This window comes from Bos indicus, chromosome X (genome assembly GCF_029378745.1).
Source record: "Bos indicus isolate NIAB-ARS_2022 breed Sahiwal x Tharparkar chromosome X, NIAB-ARS_B.indTharparkar_mat_pri_1.0, whole genome shotgun sequence".
NCBI classification, from domain to species: domain Eukaryota; kingdom Metazoa; phylum Chordata; class Mammalia; order Artiodactyla; family Bovidae; genus Bos; species Bos indicus.
Genome location: NC_091789.1, coordinates 47702223 through 47727793, shown reverse-complemented (window position 1 = coordinate 47727793; position 25571 = coordinate 47702223). Strand labels below are relative to the sequence as shown.

The window sequence follows — 25571 nt, the reverse complement described above, 5'->3', positions numbered from 1 at the left end:
GTGGGCTCTTAGTTGTGGCATGCAGGATCTAGTTCTCTGATCAGGGATCAAACCCAGGTCCTTTGCACTGGGAGTGTGGAGTCTTAACCACTGGACCACCAGGGAAGTCACTCAAGTATTCTTTAACTTCTATTTTAAAGGGATCTGTACCCCTGAAGAGAATAAGCCAATGATACCCTACTACCAAAAAATACCCTAGCATGAACAGCAATTATAGATATCTTTGATTATTTTAAGATTATAAATTAATGGATTTTTACAACATTTATTTCTTTATTTTTTATTCATTTATCCAGCCGCTTATTTGGTAATGTTTGTTGTTAAAATAAGATATTAAGGTTTTTTTTTAATTTTTTAAAATTTATTTTTGAATCAAAGGATAATTACAGAATTTTCTTGTTTTCTGTCACATAGCAACATGGAATTTATTTATTTTTTATTGGAGGATAATTGCTTTACAATGTTGTATTGGTTTCTGTCATACATAAACATGAATCAGTCATAGGTATATATATGTTCCCTCACTCTTGAACCTCCCTACCATTTCCCACCTCATCCCACCCTTCTAGGATGCCACAGAACACCAAGTCGAGCTCCCTATGTTATTCAGCAACTTTATTTCTTTGTTCTTTTCTAAAGAAATGTTCATATAAAGATATGTTCTACATGTAATTCCTCTAACTTCTGTCAACTAGAAAGGATAGAACATTTCTTTTTAAAATCCCAATAACAGCATCAGGGATATTCCACATAAGTAACTAATTGGCCAATTGTACCTGGTATTAATTAACCACCTCATGTCTTCAAATGATACAGTTAAGTTTACTTTTATAGACTGTAGCTACATAACATATAGAAGTCTGTATGGAAAACACAGTTAAAGGAAGTATAGAGCCAAAAGCCAGGGGCTGGGCGGGCGGTGGGGGGAGGGGATGAAATTAAATGAATGTATGGATGTGAAAATTGAACTGTGAAGAAAGCTGAGTGCCGAAGAATTGATGCTTTTGAACTGTGGTACTGGTGAAGACTCTTGAGAGTCCCTTGGACTTCAAGGAGATCCAACCAGTCCATTCTGAAGGAGATCAACGTTCTTTGGAAGGAATGATGCTAAAGCTGAAACTCCAGTACTTTGGCCACCTCATGTGAAAAGTTGACTCATTGGAAAAGACTCTGATCCTGGGAGGGATTGGGGGCAGGAGGAGAAGGAGACAACAGAGGATGAGATGGCTGGATGGCATCACCGACTTGATGGACATGAGTTTGAGTGAACTCCAGGAGTTGGTGATGAACAGGGAGGCCTGGCGTGCTGCTATTTATGCGGTCGCAATGAGTCGGACATGACTGAGCGACTGAACTGAACTGAACTGAACTGAGTACTGCAGAAAAAGTCTTCAGCTATTTCTGGTTTCAGGTCTTATTGGAGGAAATTAACTACAGAAAGTGAAAGTGAAGTCGCTCAATCGTGTCCGACTCTTTGCGACCCCATGGACTGTAGCCCACCAGGCTCCACCGCGCATGGGATTCTCCAGGCAAGAATACTGGAGTGGGTTGCCATTTCCTTCTCCAGGGGATCTTCCCGACCCAGGGATCAAACCCAGGTCTCCCACATTGCAGGCAGACGCTTTAACCTCTGAGCCATCAGGGAAGCTATGAACATCTACATATACCTCTTCACCATCAAGAAGGTAAATTTAGAATGTCTATCTAGCTATTAGGAAACACAAATTCACTCTCCCATAATCCTTAATCCTGAGTTCAACCTTCAACCAGTGGTTTCCAGAGTTCAAATATTACTTAAAGCATCAACTGTGGCTTGTGAAATATTGATGTTTAATCAAAATACAAGAAAATAAACTTTAATATTTAACGTGAGAATAATACTGAATCCCTCACTGGATCCATAGCTCCAAATGGTATAGGAATTATCTCAAGGGAAAAGTGGGGTATTCACAACCCATGTTTTTCTCACTGTCAGTGTACTACAATGTATTTGCAGTAACAAGTACTTGGTTAAGTGAACTTACAGGCTATTTGACCTAGTTTTAGCTAAGTCAGTCCTCAAAACAACAACAAAATAGAAAAGTACCTTTAAAAGATTCCTGCAAAGACAACATATTGAGGATAATAAGATAGTACCAATAACGCAAGTACAGGGCAACAAGAAAATACTAGATTGTTGTATTTCCTACACAGAAGTCTGAGCCTTTCCTCAGTCATATCATGTGTTAAAAATAACAAACATATAAGGCTAATAAGAAGCTGGTCCCACAAGATTAAAAGTTACTAATGTAAAAATCTGAAATTATCAACCATCATTGATGACTCTCACTTTATGTGCACATTGTACCTAAAAATATATAGCTAATGATAGTGAGTGCTGTGTTGTGCTTAGTCGTTCAGTTGTGTCCAACTCTTTGTGACCCCATGGACTGTAGCCTGCCAGGTTCCTCTGTCCATGGGGATTCTCCAGGCAAGAATACTGGAGTGGGTTGCCATGCCCTAAAGCTACCTCAAACTTACAGACCATTTAAAATTCAAACATCTAGAGCATGAAAGAAGCTTTTTCTATTTTCTCAGCAATAAGTAGAATCATGTGATATGCAATCCAATACTTAGTGAAATTTTGTAAACTTAATGACACACATTTAGAAGCCTCTCGTTTGTTTTCTTTCTTTAATAGCAAAAGACAAAAGGTCCCATGACATTGGAGGAACACTTGGTATAAGAAGCTGAGATAATATATGCAAAACAACATGGTAGTAAACTAAAACACATTATTTTGTCAGCCAATACTGTCAGAAGGCATATAGAAATCACTGCTGAAAATATGCTAGAGCAAGTATTAGAAAAATTACTCAGTGTGGGAGGTTTATCATACAGTTGAATGAAAATACAGCTGTTTTTCCTTTTAAACAACTCAGCTTATATTATTTACTAGATTGTTTCAATAATAAAGTATTAAAACTACATTTCTTTGAGTCACTAGTGGAACAATCCGAGAAAACATATTGCCAAAATAAATGATTTATTTAATAAAAGGATGTTTTATGAAAAAACTGTAAGTGAGAAGCACTCCTGAGTAGGGAAGTTTGCCCCACATATAAAATCCAAACCACTGCAAGAAGTTGAAACCAAAATACATTAGAATGTAGGTTTTTTTTTTAATTAATAAAACAAGATATTTAAAATAGAGCAGAATATTTACAATATTTTAAAATGAGATAGAAAGTGAGAATGATACATGTATTTTACAGAGAGATTTCTGGCTATCTCAAGACAAAGATTTTTAAAACTTCTGAAATTTCACATGATGGGCATTTTTCATTCACAAAAGGACAAGCAATCCCTTAATAATTTAACAGCTGGTGAGAAAGTAACTGCTTCAAATGAACCTCACTGAAAAAGCCACACACTGGCACACTCAACTGCCAGGTAGATCTCCTTCATCCTTTCATGACTCACCTCTTCCTCCTTCTTCCAAGCATCAGGTGCAACGTCTGCAGCAGATATAATTAGATAAACATGGGGATGAGGGTCTACACATCAAGCATATAGAAGGAAGATGCAAAGGGCCCATGTCCCTGATGACATCTAGTGAAGCCCGTTTTTCAAAACCCATTAGAATCCATTTATTTGCAAATATAAAAATGCAACACTTCAGATAAGTTTCAAGAACAACTGACTGTCATTAAGGGAGATGGTTCAGTTCAGCAGAAAACCTTAGCTCGATTCATGGATTGGAATGAGCAAAGTTAATACTATGATTTAATAAGTGTAACTAACAATGTTCTCGTTCCACTTGGACCTATGTATTGTCAGATTTATGTTTCAACTATAAGAGACATTAAACCAAGTATCAAAATAAAATGGACTTAGAACTAAACCTTCTAATTAGTCTTTTTTTAAACAAGACATAAAAAATAATAACACAATGACATTGCTCTCACTAAAACAGTATTAATCATGTCAGCAAAGGCTTTTACACCATTAATAAATAAACTCATTTAAAATCACCTAAAAATCTTGTTCTTTGCATGTTCTTATCCCTTTCTATGTCTGTACTTTATACAAAGTACTAGTACATACACATGGGTATATTTTTTTTAGTTAAAACATGTTTGGGTTACTTGCTCAAATATATATTTTTTCTAACAGGCTAGGAAATCATAGAGTTTAGAGACTATTACACTAGTCCAGACATTGACACTTTTTCTGTAAAGGGCCAGACAGTAAATGTTTTAGGCTTTGCAGGTCACAGGGACTTTGTCACAACTACCCAACTCCACAGTGCAAAAGGAGCCATCAACAATATGTAAACAAATGGCTGTGGCTGCATTCAACAAAATTGTGTTTATGAACACTGAATTTCACAATTTTTCATGTGCCCTGAAACAGTCTTCTTTTGATTTTCTGCAACCATTTAAAAGTATAAAATCTATTAAAAAATATAAAAAGTATAAAACTCATACAAACTAAAACCCCAGAAGCTGGGATAGTGTCTTTGTCATTTTTATGTTCCCCTGCATCTAACAAAGTATCTGGCACTCAGTAGAGAGTTGTCAAGTAAATTTCTCCATGACACAGAAATTTGTCTTCGCTTTTTTTCTTCTATTTTTCCCCACAATTGTGTGCTTAGTCACTCAGTCGTGTCCGACTCTTTGCAACCCCATGGACTGTAGCCCACCAGGCTCCTTGATCCATGGGGACTCTCCAGGCAAGAATACTGGAGTGGGTCGCTATGCCCTCCTCCAGGGGATCTTCCCAACCCAGGGATTGAACCCAGGTCTCCCACATTGCAGGTGGATTCTTTATCATATGAGCCACCAGAGACAGTAGGGATTTTCCTTAAGTTGTTCTCTGCTCTCTCTCTACTCAGAGCTTAACAGCACCTGGCATATAGAAGGCATTGGACCTTGATGAATTAAGTCATTCAAATTCTGAGAACCCTTTAATGTCAAAAAATTAAAACTCTGAAAACTCAGAAGTGACACTGGGTCTCATAGGATATTCAGATTTTCTGTTTCCTCCCTGAGCCCTTGTGCTGGGTTAAGTACTCACAAAAGCCTATTCACAGCTGTCTTATTACCATGGAAACCCTGTGTTTACTTGCTTGTCTCCCTGACTAAATTCTGAGCTCTTTGGGGGCAAGGGAGGAATTGCATTAATCTGTGTGTACTTCCAGCAGGTAGCACATGACCTGGCACACTGTGCATATCAATACATGGTTGTGAAAATGCCTTCACAGAAAAAAAAAAAAAAACACTAGTGGAACTTTTCAAACAAACAAAAAAAAAACCTCTTTAAGGAACATTTCTATGTACAAATCAGAACAGACAGAAGCAATGAATTGTGAAGTTTATTAGCTACAATTAGAGAAAATTTGCAAACCTGTTTCCTTTAGTTTCTCTTCCTGGACTTCTAGCCTACTACTCCCTCATTTGTGAACCTTCAATGAGAATTGTACTTGGGAAGAAAACTTAAAAGTGACCCAGATTTAGTTACCTTTGAGATCTATTTATGGGGTGAGTTTTACTCCTCCTTTATATGCTTTACTTGGGAGTGAGTGTGTTTAAGAAAATAAAATGACTAGATCTGATGCTGGTGTTTTCTCAGTCTAATGACAAGGAGTAAAGATATTGGAAATATGAGTATAAAAAGTGGAAAGTAGGCTAAGAAGACAATTTCTAAGGATCTAGCCATTCCTGGAAACTGTTTCCATGCCCTATTATAGATTTTGAGTCCTATGCCACCAATAACTGTTTTATAGTAACTTGACCTTTAACTAAAGTTACTTATGCTGAGAGCGAGCTTCCCCAGTGGCTCAGCAGTAAAGAATCCACCTGCAATACAGGAGATGTGGGTTCAATCCCTGGGTTGGAAAGATCCCCTGCTGGAGGAAATCACAACCCACTCCAGTATTCTTGCCTGGAGAATTCCATGGACAGAGGAGCCTAGTGGGCCACAGTCCATAGGGTCGTCAGACACGATTAAGTATCCACATGCTTAGAACACTAAAAGGTTCTCATCCAGGCTAATCAACTCCTAAAAGACTGGTGTTGGGTGACAAAGAAAGCCATGACAGCAGTCACGGACAACACCTAGGGTCCAAAGTCAAACTGGCTCTCAAAACTGATGAAAAGCAAAAGTGAGAGAACAAACTGAAAACCTTTGGGATTCTTTATAAGAGTTCTACCACATGGAGTATAGGACAGACAATTTAGTATTTATTGCATATAACTACACTCTCATTAAATTATGCCAAAATGCAAAATACATTAATGTAAATTGCTGAATAGAAACAAAGTATAAAACATCGCATTTGCATTGCCTTTAGTAACTGAAATTGAGGGGCTTCCCTGCTGGCTCAGTGGTAAAGAATTTGCTTGCCAATGCAGGAGACACAGGTTCAACCCCTGATCCAGGAGGATCGCACATACCTTGGAGCAACTAAGCCCATGCACAATTTCTAAGCCTGTGCTCTGGAGCCCAGAAGCCATAACAAGAGAAGCCACCAAAATGAGAAGCCCACACACCACAACTAGAGAAGAGCCCCCACTTGTCACAACTAGAGAAAAACCTTGCAGTAATGAAGACCCAGCACAGCCAAAAATAATAAATAAAAATTATTTTAAAAAATGACTGAAATTGAAATGACGTGTGCCTAGAAATTAATCACAAATTATCACTAGCCTCATCTTTTGTACACAATTAAACTATTTATTTACCTATATAAGAACACAGTTCTTATAGACATATCTATAGGAATCTAGTGTGACCAGTGCAAGCTGGACATCCACTCAATAAATCATTGTACTAGCTAAAACAAATTAAATTCCAACTTGAACTTCCAAGACATCTCTATATGTTTATTTTTAAGCTTAAAATGGAAATCCCCTATCCTCCAAGCCAAAAAAAAAGAACAGTTGGATACAAAAGGGCAATAATATTCAAAAGTAAACGGACAGTGTCCAGACGCATTTCTCTCCTTGCTCTAATTAATTCAGTTTGGATAAAAACGAGCTATTGCTACTGAACATTTAATAATCCTTAATTGGTATACTCAATGTACAAAGACCAGCTCAGTTACTCTCAGTAAACTCAAAGGCTAGGATATCCTAACATGTTGAATGTTACTCAATTACAGCATTATAAATTTCCTTATATTTAAAATGGAAGAGAGGAGATATTTCACCAACCTTAATTACAGACAACACAAAATGTCTGATTAACTTGAGAAACACGATGAATATGCTGCTGCTGCTGCTACTGCTGCTAAGTTGCTTCAGTCATGTCCGACTCTGTGCGACCCCATAGATGGCAGCCCACCAGGCTCCCCCGTCCCTGGGATTCTCCAGGCAAGAACACTGGAGTGGGTTGCCATTTCCTTCTCCACTGCATGAAAGTGAAAGTGAAGATGCTCAGTCGTCTCCGACTCTTAGCAACCCCATGGACTTCAGCCCAACAGGCTCCTCGGTCCATGGGATTTTCCAGGCAAGAGTACTGGAGTGGGGTGTCATTGCCTTCTCTGCGATGAATATGAACCTCATTCAAATTTGAATTTGGGGTTAAAAGTGATATGTAATATTATGACAATTCAGTCATCTTTTAAAGTTACGCTCCCCAAAATGTGGAAGAAATATTCTTGCTTTGATCCGACTACCTTTATCCACTATGGAAGATTTGAAAACATGACTGGGCTGAAAAGGGGAACAGGAATCTTAAAGAGCAAGTATAATTTACCCCATGTGGGTAATAACAAAAATCATATAAAAACAAGTGTGTTTTTTTTTTTCATTCTTAAAAGTTTTAATTAAAAGAAAAAAAACACTTTCTAATCGTAAATTAATAGGCAAAGACTACATTTCAAGTGAAAAATCAAGTTTTACAAACTATTGAAGACTGCTAATAAACAGCGTGTGCTCCATGAAATAAGCAATCATCTAAAAGTTTCAAATTTGGAGCTTTACATCTGTCAGCAATAGCCATTGGTACCATTACTCCAAAAATCTGCCTATTACTTACTTCCTTGAGCAGCCACAATACAGAACCTGGCATATCAATGCATAACAGATGTCAGTGTCAGTGGTACATGTGTATGTGCATGCTAAGTCACTTCAGTCTTGTCTGACTCTTTGTGATCCTATGGACTGTAGCCCATCAGGGTCCTCTGTCCATGGGATTTCCCAGGCAAGAATACTGGAGTGGGTTGCCATGCCCTTCTTCAGGACATCTTCCCAACCCAAGGACTGAACCCATGTCTCTCTCATCTTTTGTGTTGGAAGGCAGGTTCTTTATCACTAGCACCACCTGGGAAGCCCCAGTGGTACATTAGTAATCACCTTTGACTGAGTGGATCACAACAAACTGTGGAAAATTCTTAAAGAGATGGGAATACCAGACCACCTGAACTTCCTCCTGAGAAATCTAAATGCAGGTCAAGAAGCAACAGTTAGACTGGACATGGAACAACAGACTGGTTCCAAACTGGGAAAGGAGTATGTCAAGGCTGTATATTGTCACCCTGCTTATTTAACTTAGATGCAGAATGACAGGCTGGATAAAGCACAAGCTGGAATCAAGATTGCTGGGAGAAATATCAATAACCTCAGAAATGCAGATGACACCACCCTTATGGCAGAAAGCAAAGAAGAACTACTAAAGAGCCTCTTGACGAAAGTGAAAGAGGAGAGTGAAAAAGCTGGCTTAAAACTCAATATTCAGAAAACTAAGATCATGGTATCTGGTCCCGTCACTTAATGGCAAATTGATGGGGAAACAATGGAAACAGTGACAGACTTCATTTTCTTGGGCTCCAAAATCATTGCACATCGTGACTGCAGCCATGAAATTAAAAGACTCTTGCTCCTTGGAAGAAAATGTATGACACACCTAGACAGCATACTAAAAAGCAGAGACATTACTTTGCTGAAAAAGGTCCATCTAGTCAAAGCTATGGTTTTTCCAGTAGTCATGTACGGATGTAAGAGTTGGACTATAGAGAGAGCTAAGCACTGAAGAATCGATGCTTTTGAACTTTGGTATTGGAGAAGACTCTTGAGAGTCCCTTGGACTGCAAGGAGATCCAACCAGTCAATCCTAAAGGATTTCAGTCCTGAATATTCATTGGAAGAACTGATGCTGAAGCTGAAACTCCAATACTTTGGTCACCTGATGCAAAGAACTGACTCATTGGAAAAGACCCTGATGCTGGGAAAGATTGAAGGCAGGAGGAGAAGGGGACAACAGAGGATGATATGGTTGGATGGCATCACCGACTCGATGGACATGAGTCTGAGTAAGCTCTGGGAGCTGGTGATAAACAGGGAAGCCTGGCGTGCTGCAGTCCATAGGGTCGCAAAGAGTCAGACAGGACCGAGCGACTGAACTGAACTGACCTCAGTAGTAAAGTAAAACCTAACTGTCCGGATCTTTCAGTTAACTGGACTTGTTCCAGGATTTTACTTGGCTATAAAGTGTCAAGTTATTTTTGAAACGAGCTATTAGTAGCTAAATAAAAGTTACAGTAATCAAAGAATTAATATTTTCTTTAAAAAAATCTATACTAATTTCATATTGAGCCCAATATTTCCCTATTATCTACATCTACAAGCCTATATGGGGAGAACTGCTGCTGACAGATATGATCCTCATATAGAACAACAATTTCAATTATCAGAGTAATGAGGATTTATTTGAATGTTGCCTTTTATTATTTAAGCCTTTCACCAAAAGTTTCACCAAAATATATCATCACCCAGAAATCCCAAATAATAAATTATATTGCAATTTTTACATATTTCTTCTCAAGTATCCCATACTCTATTTCTGTGTATAATGTGCTATTTTATGCAATTATTTTAAATGCTTCATACCTCAAGGTATGTTATCCTAAAACACATACAAGGTGTTTGGGCCCAATGGTCTAAACTTCTGTAGTTCTCTAAAGTCTAAAATATCTGGTAAGAGGAATACCACAACAAAGGATGAGAATCAAGAGAGATAAGATTGTCATAACAGCCATCAATTACATCATTGTAACAACATCTATCACATTATTTGTTCATGGAAGGACACCCACAAAAGAATTTTAAAAAAGGGAAATTTCATATCTAGAAATTGACTTCTATGTTTTAGAAACAGAAAGACTTCAGACTGTTAACTCAATCAACTTTGAAAACAGCATTTTAACAGTTTTCCATTAGTAAATTGCAGGCCTCCTTCTTTACAAGTAATGCTTTATAAAAAGCAGTAACTTGTAAAAATACAACTTTCCATCTCAAGTTGATTTTATCTGTGAGGCAATGTACCTCTGAGTTGCCTTCTACTTCCACTGAGTATGTGTGCAAGGAAAATGTACAAAATTTAAATTCAGCTTAAATGTAAAATTATTAAAGATAGAGATTACCAAAATGCCAATGTTTTAGATTTTTGTGTACCTAAATTTAAGTTCCACCTCAACCCCTTATTAGCTTAGGCAAGTTACAGAACCAATTTCTTTACCCTCTTCCTAAGCCTTAATATGCAAAGAATAGAGGAAAACAATAGAATGGGAAAAATGCTGGGCTGGAGGAAGCACAAGCTGGAATCAAGATTAGTGGGAGAAATATCAATAACCTCAGATATGCAAATGACACCACCCTTGTGGCAGAAAGTGAAGAAGAACTACTAAAGAGTCTCTTGATGAAAGTGAAAGAGGAGAGTGAAAAAGTTTGCTTAAAGCTCAACATTCAGAAAACTAATATCATGGCATCTGGTCCCATCACTTCATGGGAAATAGATGGGGAAACAGTGGCTGACTTTATTTTTTGGGGCTCCAAAATCACTGCAGATGGTGATTGCAGACATGAAATTAAAGGACTCTTACTCCTTGGAAGGAAAGTTATGACCAACCTAGACAGCATATTAAAAAGCAGAGACATTACTCTGTCAACAAAAGTCTGTCTAGTGAAGGCTATGGTTTTTCCAGTAGTCATGTATGGATGTGAGAGTTGGACTATAAAGAAAGCTGAGTGCCAAAGATTGATGCTTTTGAACTGTGGTGTTGGAGAAGACTCTTGAGAGTCCCTTGGACTGCAAGGAGATCCAACCATTCCATTCTGAAGGAGATCAGTCCTGGGGGTTCACTGGAAGGACTGATGTTGAAGCTGAAACTCCAATACTTTGGCCACCTGATGCAAAGAGCTGACTCACTGGAAAAGACCCTGATGCTGGGAAAGATTGAGGACAGGAGGAAAAGGCAACGACAGAGGATGAGATGATTGGATGGCATCACTGACTCAGTGGACATGGGTTTGGGTGAACTCCCGGAATTGGTGATGGACAGGGAGACCTGGCGTGCTGCAGTTCACGGGGTCACAAAGAGTTGGACATGACTGAGCGACTGAACTGAACTGAAGCCTTAATATCCTTATCTGAAAAATAGAGTATAACTATGTTGCCTACTTTGCAGCACTGTCACAAGGATCAGCTAAAATAATACAAATAAAGTATTCAATTACATGCTGGGCCCATAAGTGCACAGTAAATGTGAGCTATGATAATTCATAAAATAAGTTGTTCATTTAATCTGATTATAGTCAAACAAAAGATAATAAAGAAAATATATAATGTTTAATATACAAGTAGACTTCTCTCACGGAGAAGGCAATGGCACCCCACTCCAGTACTCTTGCCTGGAAAATCCCATGGACGGAGGAGCCTGGAAGGCTGAAGTTCATGGGGTTGTTAAGAGTCGGACACGACTGAGCGACTTCAATTTCACTTTTCACTTTCATGCATTGGAGAAGGAAATGGCAACCCACTCCAGTGTTCTTGCCTGGAGAATCCCAGGGACGGGGAAGCCTGGTGGGCTGCCGTCTATGGGGTCGCACAGAGTCAGACATGACTGAAGTGACTTAGCAGCAGCAGCAGCAGACTTCTCTCAAAGAAGAGACACAACCCTTTAAAAGTTTTTTTTTTTTTTTAATTGATCTTTTGTTTTTACTTTTAAGCAAACCACAATTCTCTGATTTCCTCTTCCAACATTTCCATGGAAGGAAAAATTATCATTTGGACAATGTGGCACCAGGTTGTACCTTTCTTTAACGTTTATGAATCCACAAGTAAATCTTTTAAAAAACATGTCACATTTAAAGAGGGATGTGGTAAACTGCTGATGAAATATTAGAATTAATATTCAAACCACAAAACAAAAATTCTATAAAAGGTTTGAAAACACTGTAAATGCTGTACACAAATTTAAAAATTTAAAACAGCCAGGAATCATTTTTTGTTTATGGCTATCATCACGTAAAATGAATGCGTGTAACTGAAGCAAATGAGCAAATGAAAAGGGTAGTAGAGGAAGATATCAAAAGGGTCAAATTGTGAAAATGTTAGTCACTCAGCCACGTCCAACTCTTTGCAACCCCTTGGACTGTAGCCCACCAGGCTCCTCTGTCCATGGAATTCTCCAGGCAAGAATATTGGAGTGGTTTGCCATTTCCTTCTCCAGGGGATCTTCCCAACCCAGGGATCGAACCCAGGTCTCCCACATTGTAGGCAGATTCTTTACCACCTGAGCCACCAGGAAAGTCCTTCAGAAAGGTAAATTGGGGATCAAATCATAGAGGGCCTTACTCTTTTAAGGATACTGGTTTTTGTATCCTGGAGGAATTAGGAAGCCATAGGAGAGATTTGAGAAGCTATGGAGAGATTTCAGAAGCTATGGAAAGATTTGAGAACCCAAATGACATGATGTTGTCAGGTTTTAAATGGGTAATATTTGAGAATACACTGTAGAGGGTCATGGTGGAAGCAGGGAGACAAGTGAGGAACTCTGTTAATCATAATAGCTCTGCCACTCCTGTAGCAGCCTAGGTGAGGCTTCAACTAGTATGGGACCAGTGAAGGTGGTAAGAAATGGTCAGCTTTTACAAGTACCTTACTTTGAGGGTAGAGCTTATGGGTTTCCTAGCAAATTAAATGTGGAATGTGACAAAGAGAGAGTAATCAAGGATAATCCTAAAGTGTTTGGCCCAAGTAACTGAACAGATGGATATACCATCGACTGAGAAGGGGAAGACACCAGGAGGAGCAAGTCTGGAGGAGAATATTAACAGCTTAGTTTTTTGATATGGTACTTTTAGAAGTCTAGTGACCATCCATCCAGGGAGAGTGGCTGATTACGAAATACGATTATGAGAGTCTTGATTTCAGACATGAGGACTAAGCTGGAGATAAATTTGAAAATTGTGAGCATACAAATGGAATGTAAAGCCATAGAATTAGTTTCAATAACAAAAAAAGATAGTGTAGAGAAGAGAAGATTCCAAGGACTGATCCCCAGGCCCCTCCAACATTTAAAAGTTGAGGACACTAAAAGGAATCAGCAAAGAAAACTGAAGCAGCAGCCAAAGAGTTTGGAGAAAAACAAAATTAATGCCCCAGGGGGGTAAGGGGAGGGAGATGTATAACCAACTGCATCAACACTGCTGGTAGGTTGGTTAAGATAAGAACTGAGAACTGAATATAGGGCTAGGCAGCATGATTTTTGGTGACACTGATAAACCCCATTTTGATAGAATGATGGAATAGAGGCTAGATAGAGTGAGTTTAGGAGAGAAAGTAGGATGAGAGAAATCAGAAGCAGTGAATATAAACAAAATTATTAGGTGTTTTGCTTCAAAGGAGAGTAAAAACTGAGCAGCAATAGGCTAGGGGCATAAAATCATGAAAAAGTTGTAAAGTGAGATAGCATGTTTGTAAGGTGCTGGGAAGGGCAGACGACAGAGGAGAAAATGATTGGAGTAATGTCCTTGAGTAGGTCAAAAGGAATGGAATCTTCTACACAAATGGGAGGATTGAAAGATGAAAACTTCATCTATGGTGACAAGGAGATATGGTGGTGGGAGTCTGTGGAAGTTCTCTTCTGATCACTTCAGTTTACTCATGAAATTAGGCACCAAGATCATCAGCAGAGCATGAACATGGGTAAGAGTTCTGAGGATTGAGCAGCAAAGTAAAGGTGTGAAATAATCATCGATAAGTATGGTGGAGGGAATGGAGTAGGGACGTGTAAGATGACTGAAAACAGAAGGGCCTACTTGGAGCTTTAGAAAAGAAACCTGTTTCAGAATCATTAATAAAGCATCACTGGATCAGAACAGGAAAAACCTGGAGGACAAGAGGAAGACCAGATAGGAGGCAATTTTCATAGTCTGTGAGAAAAAATCAGAGAGGGATATTGTCTACAGTAGGGTAAGAGCAGCTGGAGGACAACTGTGGAAAAAGACGTCAAAGTCATTGCAAAAGCAAAACCAATGGCATTTGGAAAGCAATTAGAAATGACAGAGGAAACAAATGGCCTGGAAGACGGCCCATAATTGTTGAGTTAAAGTAAACTAGAATATGGCAATGCCACTGATTAACTCAAAGAACTATTTTACTTCCATAAAAATTAGTAACCAATTTGTCAGCAGATTAAAGGAGTATCATTTGAGTGAAATCTGAGTGAAAATAAGAAGACTTTAAAAAAAAAAGATTAAAAAGTTTGATTAGTGTCAAAAAATGTTTGTTTCTATTGTTGTTGGTTGGGGTGATTAAGACAAGACAATCCCACTGCAAACTGAAGGGCAGTCTAGGTGGTCAGGAAATATTGGAAACTGAAGAACAGAGCTTTATTTGATAAAGGAATGAAATACAATAAATATTCATAAAATTATTTTTATAGAAAACTTTATGCCAGGCATTATTCCAGGAATATCATCTCCTTTAATCCTTAAATAAACCATATAATGTAGACACTATTATAATTTTGTTAAGAGTTATGGAAAATAAAGTGCTGAGAAGATGTATCATGACTTCACAGGGTAATGTGATTAACGGCACAGCCAGAACTCAAACTCAAGTCTGAATGACCCCAGAGTTCAGCTCTTAACCACTACACAAACATACCCTGTAAAATTAAAGGCCTGGAAAAGGTAGTATAGGTTGTTTACCTTTCGAGAAGAATTTTGGGTTAAAGATCTCAGAGGTGGAATCATTCCAAAGAATGACAGTCCAAAGTGCTGTCATGCCTAAAATTGGCTAAATACATACATGCAGAGGTTAGAGTTCAGAAGACCAAGGAACTAAGGGCAAAAAAGCAATGGCAAGATTATCAATGTAATAGTAGAAATCACCAAAATGAATAACAAGGGAAAGGTTAAAAGGATAACCAGGTGCTATCATCATCAAGGTCAGTCAGCAGATAATAGACCTTAAAAGACAAAGGGTTATTGAAAGACCATTCAAGGAACATGGCAGGAAGGTCTGAAGAGAGTGGATATGTCAGGACTTGTGTCATGGGAAAAGTTGGATGTCAGCTTTGGCTAGACAGAAAGGGCATTAAAGGAAAAGTATAAAGATAATTCCTTCTTTGGAAGGAATGATGCTAAAGCTGAAACTCCAGTACTTTGGCCACCTCATGTGAAGAGTTGACTCATTGGAAAAGACTGATGCTGGGAGGGATTGGGGGCAGGAGGAGAAGGGGACGACAGAAGATGAGATGGCTGGATGGCATCACTGACTCGATGGACGTGAGTCTCAGTGAACTCCGGGAGTTGGTGATGGACAGGGAGGCCTGGCGTGCTGTGATTCATGAGGTAGCAAAGAGTCGGACACGACTGAGCGACTAATCTAATCTGATAAAGGGAACTTGTTTTTATTCAACAACTTTCAATGAATAGTGGGATTGGGTGTTAGATAGGAACAAGATATTCCATAATGGGCAGAGTAGAAGGGTCTAGATTTTCAGTATTCTTTTTTTTTAATTTATTTAATTGAAGGCTAATTACAATATTGTAGTGGTTTTTGCCATACACTGACATGAATCAGCCAGGGGTGTATATATGTTCCCCATCCTGAGCCCCCGTCCTACTTCCCTCTCTATCCCATCCCTCAGGGTAATCCCAGTGCACCAGCCCTAAGCACCCTGTCTCATGCATTGAGAACCTGGGCTGGCGATCTATTTCATATATGATAACATACATATTTCAATGCTATTCTATCAAATCATCCCACCCTCACCTTCTCCCACAGAGTCCAAGACTGTTCTATATATCCATGTCTCTTTTGCTGTCTCGCATATAGGGTCATCATTACCATCTTTCTAAATTCCATATATATGCGTTAGTATACTGTTAGTAAACAGTATACTGTTTTTCTTCCTGACTTACTTCACTCTGTATAACAGGCTCCAGTTTCACCCACCTCATTAGAACTGATTCAAATGCATTCTTTTTAATGGCTGAGTAATACTCCATTGTGTATATATACCACTGCTTTCTTACCATTCATCTGCCGATGGGCATCTAGGTTGCTTCCATGTCCTGGCTATTGTAAACAGTGCTGTGATGAACATTGGGGTACACATGTCCCTTTCAATTCTGGTTTCCTCAGTGTGTATGCCCAGCAGTGGGATTGCTGGGTCATAAGGCAGTTCTATTTCCAGTTTTTAAGGAATCTCCACACTGTTCTCCATAGCGGCTTACTAGTTTGCATTCCCACCAACAGTGTAAGAGGGTTCCCTTTTCTCCACACCCTCTCTAGCATTTATTGTCTGTAGGCTTTTTGATAGCAGCCATTCTGACTAGTGTGAGATGGTACCTCATTGTGGTTTTGATTTGCATTTCTCTGATAATGAGTGATGTTGAGCATCTTTTCATGTGTTTGTTAGCCATCTGAATGTCTTCTTTGGAGAAATGTCTATTTAGTTCTTTGGCCCATTTTTTGATTGGGTCATTTATTTTTCTGGAATTGAGATGCAGGAGTTGCTTATATATTTTTGAGATTAATTCTTTGTCAGTTGCTTCGTTTGCTATTATTTTCTCCCATTCTGAAGGCTGTCTTTTCACCTTGCTTATAGTTTCCTTCATTGTGCAAAAGCTTTTAAGTTTAATTAGGTCCCATCTGTTTATTTTGCTTTTATTCCCATTACTCTGAGAGGTGGGTCATAGAGGATCCTGCTGTGATGTATGTCAGAGAGTGTTTTGCCTATGTTTTTCTCTAGGAGTTTTATAGTTTCTGGTCTTACGTTTAGATCTTTAATCCATTTTGAGTTTATTTTTGTGTATGGTATTAGAAAGTGTTCTAGTTTCATTCTTTTACAAGTGGTTGACTAGTTTTCCCAGCACCACTTGTTAAAGAGACTGTATTCTCCATTGTATATTCTTGCCTCCTTTGTTAAAGATAAGGTGTCCATAGGTGCGTGGATTTATCTCTAGGTTTTCTACTTTGTTCCACTGATAGATTTCCAGTATTCTTAACCTCTTATTTGGAGATCTTTGAAACTCTTTTAGTCCTTAACTCAAAATGAATAGATATCCACACACACCAAAACAATTGCCATGATAAGTGGAATAGAACTAGAAATGAATAAATCATGAATCAGGATCTCCACTTCTTTGATCAAGCAAATCCATCCAATATGGCCTGAAACCTCATCTCTCCTCTTACTATAAACTGCTGAAAAATCAAAATATTATATTTATTATCTAAGAAATAATCTAGACCACAAACTAGAACGTATTTAATATAAAAAGCATGCTAGAAAATATAGATGGTATGACTATGGATAATAAAACAATCTTGGAGGAATTATTCTGTCTCCTCTATGTTTTGTTTTGTTGTTTTTTTTTTTACAACATTGTGTCCTCTAAACTCTACTTCATATACCTAACATGATACTTTATATTGTTTTCAGAGAACTGGACTTAGGCCTGTTTAGCTTAATAGGAGAGAAACACAAATTAGGTAGTTAAAAAACTGATCCAGTGTGCCACAGACTACTGAATAACAGAGAATGAAAATAAATAAGACAGCCCCTGCTTTTAGGAGCTCATAGTGGAAGAGACAAACATGTTGTAGCTCAAAAAACCAGATACTTTCAAAAAAAATTTTGTTATATCAACAAGTTTCTGGCCTCTCCTTTATATGATATAAACACAGTCCATACAAACAGCCCTACTTCCAACCCAGTGCTATGCACTTGAAAATTATAACAAAATCAGGGTGTCTAACTTACCATCATTTTTTCAAATAAATCCAGTACTTCCTTTTCGGACAAATTCAAAGATCGTTCATCGTATAATGGCTGAGCAGCTGGAAACTCATTCATCGCAACTTGAGAATCAAGAGGATGTTGGATAAGAAGTTTTTCCTTTTTCACAGTAGATTTTCTGAAACTTGTAATTCGGTCACGCTGCAAACAGAAAGGAAAAAAGAAGCCCTAAGGAACAGATCAAGAATCACCAACATCAGGAACCAAAACATCAAAATGGCAGTTAGTATAATATATATTATTGTCTTTTTGACAAAATGTTATTTTAAGCAGCAAGCTCCACTTAGAGACTGTACTACTGTGAAACCCTGAAGTAGCTCAATAGCCTCAGAAGTCTAGGGGGTGAAAAGTATTCCTCAAAAGTGAAACTTAGGTCCTTGTCATTGCTGTTTTGCACAGTAAATAGGTGAGAAAAGTCTGATCTCAAAGTCATGTGGTGGTTTGAGGGAGAATGTGTCTTTGGCACCAACTTTGAAACTATGAGGGAAGAAAAAGAAAAGGATATTCAATTCTAAGGGGGAAATTATACTAACATTTCTGTTCTTCAAAATGCCAAAATAATTGTGACAAGTATCTATGAGCACTTTGGCAATGTAGTGGTAGAATATAATGGTTAAGAGCATGGACTATGGAGCCAGACTCCCTGGGTTTGAATCTGCAATTCACTAGGTCGGCTACCCTGTGCAAACTCCTTGGTCTCCAACTGTCTCCTCATTTCTAAAATAGGGTAACAAGTTAATACATATAGAAGGAAGGAATGAAGGGAAGAGAAGAGGGGAGGGGAGAGAGAGAAAGCAAGAAAAGAGTTATTGTGAGATCTAAAAATACACATGTAGTGTACTTAGCTGCTATTTATTACTATTGCTGTTTTTACTATTATTACCCTCACCTTTTCTTCCCTAAAAGGACCAACAAGGAAGCAGAACAAAATTAAAAACATTATCTGTTCCATTTTCTGGAAATATAACACAAACAGAAATATCTTATTCCTAAAAACAAAACTATGAAGAACTTGCCACTTTATAGATATTGACTCAGAACCATTGATTCCATGCACAATCTCTTATAATTAGCTTGCAATTTCACATAAAGTGAGTTAACAACTCCAGTTGCCTGTAAACAGGCCATTCTGTTTTGAACCACAGCACGGTGAACATCAAAAATTAGTAATGACCAGAAAACTGAATGCAACTCAGTTTTATTCTGGTTTCTGTTAAGAAGCACATGCATACTGTCAGCTCATGACAAACAAGCAGATATGTTAGATAGGACGTCAGTGCCTGTCACTGCCATGTTACCAAGTGCTTATAAATCACTTCAACAATACAAAGCATCGCAGACGTTCTTACCACAATGTTGTCAACTACTGTTGACCCATATTAAAAAAAAAAAAAAAAAAATCTGTGATTTTCATTCAAAGAACACTTTTTTTAATAAAAAGTATACTTTGAAAGAAATATGAGCAGTTTTAAGCAGCTTATTTAGGATTCCAAAAATGATCTTAGTACATGGTTGCTTACAAAGAGATTATGTAAATCATATTTTAGAGGTGGGAAGAAACGAAAAACCATCTAGGTTGACTCTCATTTCACAGAAAAAGTAACTTGCCAAATTGACAAGTCCCTGGTTCCTAGCCCAGTGGTCACTGAAGATTCACTTCTTCAAATCACCTTCTATATTTTCCAATTTTCTTTTAAATTTGAAAGTCTTTGAGGAAAATTAAGTTGGATTAGATATGTAGTATATCTTCAAACAACTCAAGAAAAAATATTAAGCAATCCCAAATAAGCTGAGTACATAACCAAGAATCAAATTTTACTAAAAGATATGGTGGACATAAAAGCATTTAAATATGCAATCAACCATTAAATTAACATATTTCTATTCCTTTCCCTTTATATCACTTAATATTTACTTTTGCAGTGCTGGCTTGTTTATACTGAATAGCATTATTTACATATATATTTGATCTTCCACTATGCCATTCACTTCGATCTAGAAAATTGGCTTTTGCTTTCAGCTATATCTTGATAAGAAAATAAAATTAAGCCATATACTTTCACTTCCTTAAATCATGAATAATATTCTACACTATTTGTAGATAGGTAATTTCACAGAGAAAAAAAAAATGACACTGCTTAAAATACCTTTTTTTAAAAGTTTAGCTATTAAGTGAAGTCGCTCAGTCATGTCTGACTCTTTGCGACCCCATGGACTGTAACCTACCAGGATCCTCCGTCCATGGGATCTTCGAGGCAAGAGCACTGGAGTGGGTTGACATTTCCTTCTCCAGGGGATCTTCTTGACGCAGGGATTGAACCCAGGTCTCCCGCATTGTAGGCAGATGCTTTACCATCTGAGCCACCAGGGTATTAGGTATTAAAGGGCACACTTAAATTTTAAGCCCATAATTTTAATAAGTTTTACAATAGACTTAGCTCAAAAATACTTGAGGATTTTAAATTTAATAGCACATTTCTGGCTAACACAATGAACTTAACTTCCTTTCTATTTTAAATTAATTTCCTTTACTGTTAATATTAATACTTAACATATTCAGGGTCGATTTACATGGCTACTGAAAAAGGAAACATTTGTGCTTTCCAGAGTTAGATTTATATAGGTTTTTTAATTGCTTAAGGTATGTATCAGGATGGCAATATAGAAATTATTTTGAGATCTCATAGAGTTGTTTCTTTTTACATTCAAAAAAAGAAAAGTCTGATTTTTTTGCAGACATCTGCTGTTTTTTATTGACAATTCTTCCATCTACTGTACTTTATAAACATCTAGACTTTTCACATTGTTACATATATCAATGCTTTAATGTCCACCCACTTTAATAAAAAAAGCAACATGCATAATATAATAACATGCTACTAAGTCCACCTTACCACATCATCTGCCAAAGTTTTTATTTGAATATTCTATTAAAACCAAAAAAAAAAAAAAAAAACTGTCAGACAAGAGACATTTACAGATCAAACAAGAAAATATCTGAATGATTCTCATTTTTTATCAACTAAAACTCTTCAAAAAGAATTAGAAAATTTAAATATATCATATAAACATAAAAATTCTTTACAAGAGAAAAAAACTTTTTAAGGATTAAAAATGACGATTTGGTGGAGGGGGTGTCTCTTTGTTTTACAAGATGACTCCCAAATTCTCAAAGTCAGATTTAGATCACATATCATTACTACAGTGTTCAAATGTGACATAAGATATAACAAAGTCATAAGCCCTGTCAAGCTTTTTCAAAGTTTTAGCATGAATAATCATATTTTTAAGTGACATAAATTTTTTAAAACCATGAACAATAGGAAAAATGTCACATTTAATTGTAGTGAAATACCATGAAACAGCTCAGTCTAGAACTCAGTTATGGATAGATATTTATAGAACACTTTATAAATATTCTAGATAACATTGAACTTACCGATTCTGTTAATATATGCCCATTTCTCAAAACCTCCAACACTTTTTTTTGCACGTGGTTTTCTACCTCTAACGTTGAGAATCATTGGAAATGGTACATTCCAGTTTAGAAGATACAGTGACTAATTAAAATTACCATACAGCATATATAGGCACAACTACTTCAAGATTTAGATACAGCAAAATTACAATAACAAAAGAGGAGCACGAAAGCCGTTATATTATATAAATATGTTGAAGTATGTTGAAGTGCTAGTTAAGAAATGTGATTAGGAAAGAATCAGATTTTTAAAAATCATGTTAGGAACAGAAATTAACCCTTCTACAACATCCTATACATTTATTTCCTACAATAGAAGCTGAATGATGTACATCATGCATGCTCACATCCCTTTTAACTAAGAAAAATATGTGGCTCACTGGTGGGAAGAATTCTAGTAGGAGTTTTAAGTGAGAAGTATTTGGTCACAGGGTCTCATAAAATCATCTTCAAATACCACCAACTAAATGATATTAAAGATCATCCTCCCCTCCATCAGTTGGGACAAATATGCTATTATACATGTAGTTCTTTTTCTACTTTTAAGCTGTTGATTCCCTCAAGGATTTACATAACTACATCTTTGTACTATGTCTTTATCACATCCTGCTGACACAAACCCCAATCAATCTTTGCTGCCTATAAAAAAGAAAGTAAGGGGGAGTATTTACATCACAACTGAAGCCTTTTTAAGAGAAATCAATTCACCCTAAGACTATCTCTACCTGGTAAGTTCTCTTTAATTTTCCCAGTGGGGTACAGAAAACTGTTTTATGCACAATGACAAGCTTCATGATTTTCTGTAATGCAAAATCAGAGTGAGAAATGTCAAAGTCTCAAAAGTGCTGCACTTAGCCTGCTACCTGTCCACCTGTGTTATTTATTAGTTATACTGTTCTTCAAACAACCACTGCTTTTCTTTTTTTTCCATCCTTTGGGATTATAAACTCAAGATTGGAAGCATATATGTATCTTCAAAGTAAGAATGTAAATTCAGGGGAAATAAGATTTAATTTAGTCAGTTCTCTAAGTTAAGGTATACACATGTCTTGAATACTTTAAATCTGTATCTCAATTGAATATATGTTGACAGTTTAATTGTGGGGGACAGAAACAAACAAAAAACATTGCTAGCAATATTTCCACTTTGTCTTACGGGAAGAAACTTTAGTTCTCTTCTCCCACCCCCACTCTCCATTTTGAAATTATCATTTTTTATCCATATTAAATTCTATTATATGGAGTTAGACACTATTAAATTGGATGAAATTTGAGATAATATGATCAAAACCTCTCAATTTACAAATGATGGAACTGAACCTTGTGGAGGCTAAATGACTCAACCACAGACCACAGATATGATTGTTACTAGATACTAACTCTTAGTCAATGGTCAATGGCCTCTTCAGTTGGTATAATTAAGCTGTAGGATATTAGGGTTGAACTACTGAATTGAAACAGTTCATGGTAATCTAAAATTCACAGATATGTCCCAAGCCCTATTAGTTTAATTTTCCTTTGGGTAACTTCCTTTTGTCACCATTAACAGAAGGTCAAGCATCACCTCGAAGAGCATTCCCCTCCAACCAAAGTCTTTGCCTAACACATCTTAACGTATCATCTACTGAATTCACTTTAACCAATATATACTAATGTTCTTCAATCAGCTATTCTTCATATACAAACTAAATATAAATTTAGATTCTTTGGTCTTTCATTATTCTTAATTGCTAATTATACCTTAATACTGCCACAATTGTAAGAATCAGAGCTCTTCTCTCAGATCTGGAAGGTGGGTAATAGGAGGGCAAATATAGTAGCAAAAAGTGAGTAGACAATTAATAACCCAGCGGAAACACTACATAAGCCCAAAGGATGATCACAAAGGGTCAGGACAGACTTTCAAAAAGAAGGGTCGCATTTATGGTAAGGGTACGATCTGGATCCCACTCCTCCAGTTTCAAGTCTTCCATATCACCTTGGTTTCCTCCCTCTCCTTAATTCCCTATAGCCAAACAGTTGTCAAGTTCCATAGTGATCTTTCTGCAGTTGCTTCTACATTCTCATACAAACCATCCATTTAGAGTCTAGTCATGGCAGTGGCCTCATAATAATTATCTCTGCCACAATTCTCTCCTCATTGCCAAAGTAACATCCTTTTTTTTTTTTTTCAGTTGATGAGTTGCCTTTTATTTATTTTTATTTTTAGTATAAATTTATTTATTTTAATTGGAGGCTAATTATTTTACAATATTGTATTGGTTTGCCATACATCAACATGAATCCGCCACGGGCGTATGCTTCAAGTTGCCACTGCATCACCTCATTCTTAGATTTCTGTAAGAGCCCCCTAGCTTATGTCCCTATTTCCAGGTTACCCTGCTACAGTTAATTCTGAACACACTGATGAAGTGACACTGTTTAAACCCAAGTCAGTTTGCAGCCAGTTAAACCAACTGTGCTCTTTCCCCATTGGGGCCCAGTGTGCAATGGCTATAAACAGCAGCCTCCTCAGTAGTGTATGCAGCCGGTGCCTGTACAAGTTTCCCTAAGGGACCTTGGAGACAACCCTTGCCAGTGAACCTTCATGACTGGCATGCTGTCCCCAATCTAGGCTCCACATGTACTAGGCAGTGGTACATGCACTGCCTTTGGAAAGCCCCAGGGCACAGTGGCCAGGGTCCACTTTGGCCAAGTCATAACATCCATCCACACCAAGCTGCAGAGCAATGAGCATGTAATTGAAGCCCTACACAGGGCCAAGTTCAAGTTCCCTGGTCGCCAGAAGATTCACATCTCCAAGAAGTGGGAAATTACTAAATTTAATATGGATAAAATTGAAAACATGGTGGCAGAAAAGCAGCTCATCCCAGATGGTTGTGTGGTCAAATACATCCCTAATGCTGGCCCTCTGGACAAATAGCAGCCCCTGCACTCATGAAAGCCTTGGTGTTGTCCCCTCCTTACACACACCAATAAATTCTACTTTCCGGTCCAAAAAAAGAAAGAAAGAAAAAGCTAAGGAAATCTGAATAAACCATGGACTTTAGTTAGGGAAAAAAAAAAGTCAGATCATATCACTCCTCTGCTCAAAACTTTTCAATGGCGCCCTATTTTCACTTCCAGTGAAAGTCAAAGTCCTTACAAGAGCCTGCAAGGCCCTACAGAGCTGCACACTCTCCATATCCCTCTGACCTCATCTCCTACTACTGTTTCTTTCATTCACTCAGCTCCAGTCACACCAACCACTTCACCGTTCCCCAAGAAGGCAGTAAGCCACATGTACTGTCTCTTCTCTTTGCCTGGAAAGATTTTTTCTGTAATCCATATAGCCCCTTCCATCACTTCTTCCCCTTTCAAGTTCTTGCTCAGGGAGACCTACTCTGTCCATCCTATTTAAATGGAAATACCCACCTCCTCCACACACTCTTGACCTGCTTTACCACACTCTGCTTTTCTTTTTAATAAAGCTTACCACATTCTCACACAGTCTATAATTTATTTTTGTTTATTTCTCCCACTAAAAGTATGAGCTCCATGAGAACAGAGATTTTCATCTGTTTGGTTAAGGGATGTAACCCTAATGCCTAGAGCAGTGCTTGGCACACAGAACTCGATAAAAAACTATAAATGACTATTACTTGCCCATCTGTATTTAAAGGCTCCTGACAGAATAAAGACTAATACCCTTAATACAGCATTCAAAGTCCTATATTATTCAGCCCTAGGCTACCTTCTGCATCTTCCTTCATGATCTATATGCTATGGAAAAATGGTAATCCTTTTTCCATCACATACCTATGTCCTGTTTGAGCACCCACTCTTCCCTGTATTGGAATGCCCATCCAGCTAGGTACATTTCTACTTCTAGAGCTTCCCTTGAGTTTAAAGTTGGTTATTAATAAGCCAAATGTGGGCCCCTGGTCAAAAATGGAGAATTATGCTTTGTTTACTGTCTTCTTAAGACTTTTTTCCCTAAAAGGCATCTTCGAATGATAAAGCACCTTAAGACAA

At 37.6% G+C, this 25571-nt stretch overlaps 1 protein-coding gene and 1 non-coding gene across 4 annotated transcripts in view; one reads left to right on the top strand and one right to left on the bottom strand.

Annotated features, from left to right (window-relative positions):
- DIAPH2 (diaphanous related formin 2) overlaps window positions 1–25571 on the bottom strand; it is a 984078-nt gene that overhangs the window by 904787 nt on the left and 53720 nt on the right. For 2 of the 3 annotated variants that reach the window (XM_070783973.1, XM_070783972.1), the window contains exons 2-3: window positions 20974–21006; window positions 18044–18220 (exon numbers count right to left, since the gene is read on the bottom strand). In XM_070783973.1, the coding sequence (XP_070640074.1) occupies window positions 18044–18220; window positions 20974–21006 (210 nt within the window). The remainder of the gene's footprint in view (window positions 1–18043; window positions 18221–20973; window positions 21007–25571) is intronic. The other variant, XM_070783974.1, reaches the window with a different exon arrangement.
- On the top strand, window positions 23995–24127 carry LOC139181794 (small nucleolar RNA SNORA70). Its single transcript, XR_011565533.1, has one exon. It is a non-coding gene; the product is annotated as a small nucleolar RNA SNORA70 (small nucleolar RNA).